Source organism: Lucilia sericata, unplaced genomic scaffold (genome assembly GCF_015586225.1).
Source record: "Lucilia sericata isolate MDLA Ls3-8-SP2 unplaced genomic scaffold, ASM1558622v1 Contig008330F_arrow, whole genome shotgun sequence".
Lineage (NCBI taxonomy): Eukaryota > Metazoa > Arthropoda > Insecta > Diptera > Calliphoridae > Lucilia > Lucilia sericata.
The window spans coordinates 1-11,590 of record NW_023998105.1 but is presented as its reverse complement, the minus strand read 5'-3'; the positions used below and the strand labels follow the sequence as shown (position 1 = coordinate 11,590).

Below are 11,590 nucleotides of genomic sequence, written 5' to 3'. Positions count from 1 at the left end.
TTAAGAGTGAAAGAGACAAATATATTCAATAAGAGTAAAGTATATATAAACAAATACAAATTTACAAAAAATAGAAAACCGTTAGCTTAAAGCATACAATACAAACATCTAGAGTAACATAACAAAGTAAATGAAACAAGAAGCATTAGTAGGATAACAAAACTTAAAACAAAAAGAGATAAGGGTAGTCGGCCAAAATAAACAAAAGCAAACTATAATAAATACACTCAAAAAAATACCCTGTAGTACTATACCAAATATCCCACTATAACTCGGCCATCCTGACCATGAGATCCCCTGATCTCACATAATCCATTAGAATCTGCACGTCCTCCAAACCATGGCCGTATATTAGCCACCGCCCAAACGCCCTTGTGTGGTGTACGAGATTGTTGGAACTCTTCTGCGTCCTCAAGAAGATAACGATCATTCCTCAAGACCTTCCATATCCTATAAAGACCCTTATAATTCGGAGTCAATTTACGCGATACACCCGCCGTTGAATCGAAGTTCTTCACCATAACATAATCACCATCCCTATACAATGTTGTAGGTTTTCTCCGTTTATCGACATAAGTCTCATTATACAATTGTGATTCCTTCTGCCTTTCGGCCGCCCTCAACCTTATCGTACTAAGATCATCCTGTTTTCTGCTGTCACTCACATCAACCAAACATTCACCTAATAAATCCACTACTTTCCCGCGTTGTCCTACTCCAAACAACATAACACTCGGATGTTGCCCTATCGACCTATGTACAGTATTATTAAGAGTATACTCAACACGTTCCAGCACTGTATCCCAAAATATCCCCTTTCCCGGATCCACTAGTTTCGCCAACATAGGTCCAATCGATCTATTTACTCTCTCTACTTGACCGTTCGCCTAAGGTGATCCCGTAGCGATGAAAACATGTTCAACGTTGCAATCCTTCAGGAAATCTGCGAACTCCTATGAAGTAAAACAGGCCACGCGATCTCTTATTATGCATCTAGGACGACTATAAGATTTGAAATAATCCCTCAGAGCCACTATCGTTTCATTGACCTACCATTATCCACTGGTCCATAGTGATCAATATGTACTACATCAAATGGTTTTCCAGACTTCGGTATACTAATTACTTTAGAGGCAGTATAAACTTTAAAATGCAAAATCTCCCAATTTTGACCAAACTTTTCAAAACGAAGTATGTCATATAATTCTATGGCCCAAAATTAAGTTTACGTGTTTCGGCGTTTTTCTGTGTCATTTTGAAAGTTGAATTTTTACTTACAGTGTAATTATATGTCTAATAAATCTTTCTATAAAAAGTATTCATACATTCATTTGTAGTGGCTTTTGAAAATATTCTCTGTGTATCATTTCATAAAGAGAGCAACTAAATTAAATTGTTTTTGTTTTGTTGCTGAGAATATTTGTATTGCGTTTGTATAAGTGAGAATAACACATTGCCCGCAGGGGCATGTTTGGCCACCATTGCTCTAGAGGATAAGAATCCATGCTTAAAATAGGATAGCTCTTTTGAGTGGAAAATTTGGCGTAAGTCGCTCTGTGTCACGATTTCTCCACAGGAAAAGCATGGAAAGGAAACACATAGTGGTCATCCATGGAAAACTACCACTCTTAAAGATCGTCAGATGATTAAATTGCTCAAAATCGGCCCACGAAGGATGTCAATGGCCGTTTCCAGTCTCGGGTGACTCTGTTGGAGTTCACAATTGTAATTTGCTTGGAAAATTATTCACAAACGAAACCCACATTAGTAGAGTCAACAAAAAGAACCGCCTTGAATTTGAGAAATGTTTTAAGCATTGGTCAGATGATGCTGTAAATGCTTGGCATATAATTGCAAAAATTTCGCTTCTTTCACCACGCCAAATTGTTCGTCATATCTAAACTGTTGACCGAAGAGTATGTCTTTGTCTTAGCCATCTCGTAAGAACTTTATGTCATCGGAGCCAAATAAATGTTACTTTCTCACGTCGTCACATAGGACCTTAACTCGCTGTTCACTTGATCAATGTTGCACAGTGGGGCAGAATCGAAATTTTTTGGAAATAAATCTGGCATTTCTAAACGGCTGATCCGATCGGGATAAAATTTGGCGTGAGCGTAGCCAAGGAGTATTCGAGTTTAAGTTTTGAAGATGACATGTAAAATTTTTAAACTCGTGCCATTTTTTTTTTCACCCAAATACAAAGATTTTTATATTTTCTGAAATATAGATCTTGAAAAAACATGCTTGGACATACTACTTATCTCTTATAATATCCGAGTTATAGGCATTTAAAAATTTAGTGATACAAAATTTACCATACCTTGGTCCGCCTTTTTTGAATACCGGGCGTAATTTTGGACAACAAAATTTCCAATAATATACAAAAAATTTCAGATCAATATCATTTACAGATCCAAAAATATACGTTTTTTAATTTAAAAATTCAAAAAATTTTTTTGCCAAAAATGTGTCTTAACTCTTTTATTAATAAAATAAAATTTTCTTTAAGAACATTTAACAATTTTATAGTTTTCTAAAAGGTATCTTTACGCAGAACGCTTTGGCGTAAAAAACTTGTCCTATTTTTTGAAAATGTTGCCACTGCGTCCTTCCGAATATGACCTATTTTTTATCAAAACTTCAACTTTGGGCGACATGTTCTAAAATCCCAAAGCTGGGATCAGAAAACTGTAAGCAGTTTTGGAAACCTCAATATGTTTTCTATTTATTCCAAAAGTATTTTTCCAGCCCTGAAAGAAATGTGGACCCTATGGGCAAAAAAGTAAAAAATCCAATTTTTGGGATTTTCATTCCTATTTTTGGGAATTGCGGGATGCCCTTTGACCTTTTCAATTTTTTTTTTGCATTTTCTTATTTGAAATGACAAATTTAACAAGCGTTGAAAATTTCATTGAGTTTTGTTCATAAATAAAGATTTTGTCATATATTACATATTTGTTTAATTTCTAAAACTATGATTTATATCAAAATTTTAATAGGGTCGCAGATAGCTACAACAATTTAGTCCATATTTATCCCTTAATATCTTTTTTTTAGTTAGATATGGAAATTCTCGATTCTTTACAAAAATTTTCAAGCCAATATCTCAATTACATTCAAAAATATGTTCATTTAAACCTGTATCCTTTAATTTCATATTTTTCATATTTTAGTATTAAATATGACTGAACATATTTAAATCTTATATTTACCTATTTTCTATTTGTTTGCTTATCCTTATAATTGAAAGGTCCTATTATGCTTAAATTTTCAGAAATTTATAACTATTTTTTACCTAAATCATTTCGTTCTGTTTCGTTTATGATCATGTAGGTAAAAATATACAGGTAATGATAATTTCGATTCATTCACTAATAAGAAATATCAATGACTGAATTACAGGTTATAGTAATATAGTCCTAAATGTTAATAGGTAGACAATTAGTAATTTTTTACTTTGGAATACCTGTATCGGAAATGACAAGAATTGGTATATAAGTAAACTTCTCAGATTTTAAGTACCATATTTAATAAATCTACAATGAAGATTACATTAAAGTACGAAGAGTTGTGTTCCGTTTTATGGAGTGTATCTTCAAAAGGGCCAGAAAGAATTGAAGACATTTCAAATTATATAAAAACTACATATAGTAGAAAAGTAGACAAAACAGGCATAACAAAAATTGAAAACTTTTTGATGTAAAGAGTAAGTCTGTGGATGGAAATCAAAAGAAATTTCGATTAAAATTTTGTAGTTGGTTGGAAACTACTACGGAAATCTCAACTTACAACACATCAACAGGAGCGCCTTGCAAGTCATACGAAGACTTATGTTCAAGGTCAAAAAAAAGAGGGTCACACAAAAACTTTTTTCAATCTCAAATGAGGAAATTGCTGATACATTTAACGAAATGCTGAAAAAAGAAAACCAACCTATGGATGCCGTACATATTGCAACTATTCTTCCTAATGCATCACCAAAACGACTTAAGCGAATTGTGGAAAGTATACCAACTCAAACATCACAATCAAATTTTACTGAAGAGGAAGCAATAGCGCTTATGTTGGAACTGGGTCTCAGTCGAAATAAGTACCAAATATTAAGGAAAGCTCTGCATGAAAAAGGACACAATATATTACCATCATACAAGGCAATCCAGGAAAAAAAACAAACTATCCTACCATCACCTATTGCTGTTAATGATGTGGAAGCTTGTATTGATATATCATCTTTGCTCGAAAACACAGCATCAAGTATTGTGTCAGACCTTTCAGAAAACCAACTAAGGAAAATTCATAACTGTGATGTTGTGAAATTCATTTGAAGATATATGGATCAATACAACTCCGGGTTCAAAAAATTTTTGTAGACCCATTGGATTTGAATATATAAAGGAGTCAAAGAAAACAACAAAAGATTTAGTGCAATATTTAAAAGATGAAATAAATGCACTGGAGCCCATTTGCATAAAAATAAAGGAATTCTCTATTAACGTATCATATCAGCTAAGTTTAACAATGATTGATGGAAAGCAATGCCATAACAGAAACTTCTTCCTTCTGGAGATGCTCAATATGTAATGAGAAAAAGTCGCAATTCTCAAATATAAACAAAAGCAGAAGTATTAATGAAGAAGTCCTGTCTTTCGGAATTTCACCACTTTATGCCAGAATACAATTTTTGGATTACTTTTTACACATAGCATACGACCTCAAATATAGAAGTGTGCCAGAGAATCTTACTAAATCAACAAAAAATAATGAAGAATTGAAAGAACTGAGAGCTGCGGAAAAAAGCAGAATCCAAGAAGAATTTAAAGTTCAGATGGGATTAAACATCGACAAACCACTTCCAAGTTGCGGTAGTACAAATGACGGTAATACGGCGAGAAGGTTTTTTCGTGATTTTGAAATTACTTGAAAAATAACTGGAATCGACAAGGAGTTGCTTCGAAGAGTTAACACTATTTTAATGGCACTGAATAGTAAACATAAAATGAATGGAAATCGATTTGGGGAATATATATCTGAAATTTCTAAATTACTTGTATCTCTGTACCCATGGAGGGAACTAACACCAACAGTACACAAAGTATTGTGTCATGGTCAAATAATAATTGAATCGAATATTCTTCCACTTGGAGAGTTAACAGAAGAAGCCCAGGAAGCGAGGAATCGAGATTTTAAGCATGTTCAACTATTCAGCTCAAGAAAATGCTCCAGGCAATCACAGAATGAAGATATTTTTAATAGTTTACTTCTATCTTCTGATCCTGTTCTTTCAACTATGCGAAAAAGATGGATTTGTTATGAAACTCTATCATCTCAAAACAAGGAAGATTTAAAGGACTTATATTACCTTCTGGATATGTATACCGATATGACAGATTATTTTGTAGAAAATAAGTAGTGTTAGGAATTAATTATAAGTAGGTTGTAAGAATTAATTGTATTATGTTTAAGATAAACAGTTCAAATAAAAAAAGCTATTATACTATCTGATGATATTGTATTAAATTGTGTTTTATATTTTGGTGGGCGGGAAAGGTGGTTTGTGTGGGGTGATTTAGGTGTTGTTGTGCGTGGCTCATAATAAAATTATAATTTTTTTATTGTATATACAATGTTATAGTCTTTAATAAAATAATTAACTAAATAATTTTTAAAAATTGTCCAAATATTTTATTCAACACCAAATGTATGTTCTGTCATACTTAATACTAAAATATGAAAAAGATGAAATTAAAGGACACAGGTTTAAATGAACATATTTTTGAATGTAATTGAGATATTGGCTTGAAAATTTTAGTAAAGAATCGAGAATGTAGCTATCTGCGACCCTATTAAAATTTTGATATAAATCATAGTTTTAGAAATTAAACAAATATGTAATATATGACAAAATCTTTATTTATGAACAAAACTCAATGAAATTTTCAACGCTTGTTAAATTTGTCATTTCAAATAAGAAAATGCAAAAAAAAATAAAAAGGTCAAAGGGCATCCCGCAATTCCCAAAAATAGGAATGAAAATCCCAAAAATGGGATTTTTTACTTTTTTGCCCATAGGGTCCACATTTCTTTCAGGGCTGGGAAAATACTTTTGGAGTAAATAGAAAACATATTGAGGTTTCCAAATCTGCTTTCAGTTTTCTGATCCCAGCTTTGGGATTTTAGAACATGTCGCCCAAAGTTGAAGTTTTGATAAAAAATAGGTCATATTCGGAAGGACGCAGTGGCAACATTTTCAAAAAATAGGACAAGTTTTTTACGCCAAAGCGTTCTGCGTAAAGATACCTTTTAGAAAACTATAAAATTGTTATATGTTCTTAAAGAAATTTTTATTTTATTAATAAAAGAGTTAAGACACATTTTTGGCAAAAAACGGCAAAAATCTAAAATTTTTTGAATTTTTAAATTAAAAAACGTATATTTTTGGATCTGTAAATGATATTGATCTGAAATTTTTTGTATATTATTGGAAATTTTATTGTCTAACTAACAAGAAAAAATTGAGTCCATTTGGTCCAAAATTACGGTATTCAAAAAAAGGCGGATCAAGGTATGGTAAATTTTGTATCACTAAATTTTTAAATGCCTATAACTCGGATATTATAAGAGATAAGTAGTATGTCCAAGCATATCTCGTCGAGCGCTTTCAGAAAATATAAAAATCTTTGTATTTGGATGAAAAACAAAAAAATGGCACGAGTTTAAAAATTTTACATGTCGTAGGTACCCTACTTTGAGCCGCCACAGCGCCGTCCCTGGGGCATCTGCGGGGTTCATCTTCAAAACTTAAACTCGAATACTCCTTGGCTACGCTCACCGCAGCCGTTTAGAAATGCCAGATTTATTTCCAAAAAATTTCGATTCTGCCCCATTCTGTGATGTTGATACGTTTCGTAATATCACGGATTTTTTTGACTCTGCTAATGACTTAGTAAAACGTTTTCTAAGCAAATTACAGTTTATTAGACTTTCCGCGAGCAATGTGAACTCCAATAGAGTCACCTACATACATATGTATATGTATATTTGAGAAACTGGCAATGCACAGTGGACCAAACGCCTAATCTAGCGCGCTGTTCTGTTTTACTCGACATAGAAAGCACTTAGGAATCTGAAATTTGGTATGTGACTAGAAAATTAAATGAGCTACAATATCGATGGAATGTAAATAATATTTGAAAGTCTTGGCACATATTATAAGTGTGTCAAAATACAATATACTGAAAGGAAGCTTTTATTACACATTTTCTCTATATAAACTTTGTTTGAAGTATCCGATTTTCTTGAAATATTCGGACGTTGTTGAAGTATTTCTCGTCGGACACTTTTTGTTCTGAATCTTTAAAGGTGCTACGCACAGCACGTTGTCCCCATACAATTAATGGACAAAAGTAGAAGGAGTCATCGTAGATAAATAAAATTTGGTACACAAGTACGCCTTTACCAAGTTAGTTAGTTAGTTAGTTAGTTTGGATGTTAGGAGGATGTATATACATCAAATCCGAAGAAATACACCTAGGCCTCTATCGGGCCTGTTGTGCGCTCCTTAACCAGTGCCTCAGGTGGCCGGAGGCCAAGTTAATATAAATTAAATTTTTCAGAAAAATTGGAGCAATGATTTCGGATATGAAGGGGGTAAAAACGGGTAAATTTGGTAATATCATATCTTCTAAACGAATGTATATATCAAAAAAAGAATATTTGTGTCGTCATATGTTTGAAAAGTTAGGGGACAGGTGTATGGTCCTTTTGAAATTTAACCCATTTTGGGGTAATATGGTATATTAGTACATTTTTGGTACAATTTGTATCTTTTAAATCATTAAACATAGAAATAAAATTTAAATTATATTTTTTACCTATTAAAAATTTAAGAATACAAATTTGGTACCTTTTGAAAATTCGAACCAATTAAATGGTTAAAATATTATTTGTTTATTAAAAGAAATTTTTTATATGGATTTTTTATTTGGATTATTTCGAGATATTTACATATTTATTTAAACTTTTTAAAATTAAAAACAAAATTAAAAATTAGAATCTGAATTTAAGCATTCATCACTCAATGAATTATTTAAAGCTAAAAAATTGTTCATAGATTCATTTGTTAACATATACACACTTCTCTATGTCTTTAAGCGTTGTTATGGTATTTTTTTGTTTAGTATCTCTCATATTTGTGACTACCGGATCCGAGGATAGTAATACAAAACTCATTAAGTCTTTATTTGTATGTGACCGTGATGTTTTTCTAGTGTGGGATAAACGATCCATTTATAATATCTGTCTATACGAGATAATCTACATACATATTTAAGATACTATTTATAATTTAAAGTAATGTTTCAATTTGTTTCCAATATTAATGTAATACATAGGACAATGTTTTCTATTTTAATAAAATAAATCTACATATTTCTATTTTAATAATATAATAAATGAAAGAACATGCAACTTTTTTTGTTAATTGTGTTTTTATTAAAAATATTTCATTTATATTTTACTATCTATTCAATTTAAATTAAATTTTGAACTTTTGAAAATAAAATTATCAAAAAATTTAATTTAAAAATTTCTAAATTTTCTAAATTTCTTTTTTAATTTCAATAAATAACTATATTAACTTTAAAAACAAAAGAAAAAAAACTATATTTTACATTGAAATAATTTGTATGAAAGATAAAACAAATTATTAATAAATTTTCTCCTTTTGAGGATGAGGAACCCTTGGTTTTTTGGGAGAAAATGAACAATTTTAATCACTCAGAAAGTGATTTTAATTATTGGAGTTAATTATGAGGGAAATAAGAGATATTGTTATTAGACAAATATATATTTATGGTTTAGAGGAGTATGTGTTCCCTTTTTTTCTTTTTACTTTACCTTGTTGTATGTGTGATTTTGTATTTACCAATTTGAGGAAAAGAGTTTAAAAGTTCTTTTTTTCTAAAAACGTTATAAATGTTTCAAGTTTATTGGGTTGTTGTGGATGAAATGAACTGAATAGTTCTGTTGCCAAGCAAGAAGTGACAGATTACAAATTCTATTTTTATAATTACACCTAACTTCTTTTCCAAAACCCGAACAGTTGGTTGGAAATCTTTTATCTTCTTAAAAAAACCGTTAGCAACATTATTTGTTATCTACTTAATTATTAACATCTTTTAGTTAATGATCATTATATTTTACATTAATTATATTAAGGTAGTACTTATTTTCAATTCATTTTATATTAGATACTAACCATTAATTTACTAATATATAAAATTCAAATAGTACTTAATTTTGTATAATTCAATTTTACAATTCAGTTAATACAATTAAACTTAATCTACTAATAATGCTTTAATTCAAATTCAAAATACAATTCATAACTTAATACTAATTTTAATAATAATTCATTGATTAATATATATAAAAAAAACAATTAAATATTGGTTTCAACATGGCGCCGGCCTCGAACCTTGCCTATTTACTCCTTTTTGCTTTGATAGCATAGGACGTTGGCTAACGATTTTATAGCTTCAGCCAAGATGTGTTGATCTGGAGCGGGTGTTGTATTTGTAGCAAGAGATGCAACTGGAGCTGGCGGTTGTGGAGTTGGGTGACGTTGTTGAAGTTGATGACGTTGCTGACGATGATGATGATGTTGCTGACGTTGATGATGACGATGTTGATGATGACGATGTTGATAATGACGATGTTGGTGATGATGAGGATGAGGTTGATGTTGTCGGTTTTGACGATGGTGTTGACGATGCTGCTGGTGTTGACGAAGCTGTTGGTGTTGACGATGCTGTTGGTGGGTCTCGGAGTTATCGAGACTGCGTCGACTGCTGCTGGTGGTAGTTCTCGGTCGTGGGCTGACTGTTCTTGTTGGGTGCAACAGGGTATGGTGCAATTGTGCACATTTTAAGCACGCCTCCATTGAGGTACATGACCGGATGCTGTGGCTTCTAGCCAAGCAATTAACACAGTACCCTAGTCGTTCAACTATGTCCCTTCTCTTTTGTGGCGTCATCCTTCTAAATCTTCGACAGAACTTGAGCCCGTGATATCCTGTGCATATCACACAGTAGAACACCTCTAAGTCTCTTGGTACCACGCTTCTCTCTTCATTAGGGCTATGATTTTCATTAGGGACCCGAGTGGCGGTTAGTCGTCGATTGGACCTGCTGTGGTGACAGATAAAAGGAAAACATAGTTCAATTAGTATATTATAGGGAAATGGTTGGATTGCAAATTTGAATATGGGTTATCAGTCATCAAACATCCTTGAAATTTGAATAATAAATTTTTATTAGGATATTTTAAATACATCATTTTTAAGCTATGGTAGAAATTAAAGATAAACTAAGATATTTGAGATGTAAATTTTAATTTTATTTTGAAATAGAGGATTGAACTTTAAGGTTTGAGTCTACCTGAGCTTCTTCTTGATTAAGAAAGGGTAAGTAACACGATTTGACGATAGGTCGTTTAATTACCCCATTAGCAGTTCGTATCTCGGCAGTTCGTACATTACCATCTGAACCGGAACAAGTTTTTTCAATTCGGCCAAGATTCCACTCGTGAGGCGGCAGTAGATCGTCCATAATAATGACTAAATCTCCAACCTGCATATTTTGAGATGAGGTTTTCCACTTATACCTTTTATGATGTGATTTTAGATAATCATTTTTCCATCGTTGACAAAATTGATGATGTATAACCTTCAGCTTTTCCCATCTATTTATTACCGACATATTCGAACAATCTTGTTCAGGGAATGCCATCAAAGGGGCACCTCTTAAAAAATGTCCTGGCGTTAGAGCTGTGAGATCTGAAGGGTCTTCTGATACTGCTGATATAGGCCGGGAATTGAGTACTCCTTCTATTCGTGCTAAAATTGTGGCGAATTCCTCAAAGGTGAATTTGTGAGCCCCAGCAATTCGTTTAAAGTGATATTTGAAGCTTTTTACGGCTGCTTCCCAGAGGCCGCCCATATGAGGAGCATGAGGTGGGATGAATTTCCATTCAAACCCATGTGTTATATATTTCTGCGCTACATCTTGGGCACTATTTTTAACAAACGCAGAAAATTCTCGTTCCAGCGTTCTACTAGCACCTAAGAAATTTCGTCCATTATCCGTAACTACCCTTTGGGGGAGCCCCCGCCTCCCAATGAATCGAGCGAAGGCAGCTTGGAATGCCGCTGAGGATAATTCTGAACATGGCTCTAAATGGACAGCTTTCGTGATTAAACATACAAATACACTTACATATCCTTTAGTTATTGGAGATTTTCTTAGAATCGACGTTTTTAACTCAAAAGGTCCAGCAAAATCAATACCTGTTACCTGGAAAGGAAGAGAGAGATTACATCTTTCCGGAGGTAAGGGAGCCATTATCTGAGAGCATGGCTGCTTTTTATATATTAAGCATATTTTACAGTTACGGATTATTTTCTTAATACGAGGTTTTAATCTGAATATGAGGAATTCAGTTTGTATTATTCGGTACATTTGACCGCATTCAGCATGAAAGAGAAACTCATGCAAATGGTGTAAATATAATTGGCAAAATCGGGAGTTGC

At 32.5% G+C, this 11,590-nt stretch overlaps 1 protein-coding gene across 1 annotated transcript; it reads right to left on the bottom strand.

Moving 5' to 3' along the window:
- Positions 1-8,869: 8,869 nt before the first annotated feature.
- Positions 8,870-11,572, bottom strand: LOC119615821 (hormone receptor 4-like). Its single transcript, XM_037971808.1, has 2 exons — positions 10,503-11,572; positions 8,870-10,187 (listed from the first exon to the last, which is right to left on the bottom strand). Exons 1-2 carry the CDS (start codon positions 10,541-10,543, stop codon positions 9,488-9,490), a joined length of 741 nt encoding a protein of 246 aa, XP_037827736.1. The 5' UTR covers positions 10,544-11,572; the 3' UTR covers positions 8,870-9,487.
- Positions 11,573-11,590: the final 18 nt, after the last annotated feature.

Bases quoted from the DNA above. Each gene is read 5' to 3' on its own strand.
- LOC119615821 (XM_037971808.1), bottom strand. From the start codon at position 10,543: ATGGTAATGTACGAACTGCCGAGATACGAACTGCTAATGGG. The intron at 10,188-10,502 runs GTAATTAAACGA...TCACCACAGCAG, and splicing joins AGATACGAACTGCTAATGGG to GTCCAATCGACGACTAACCG.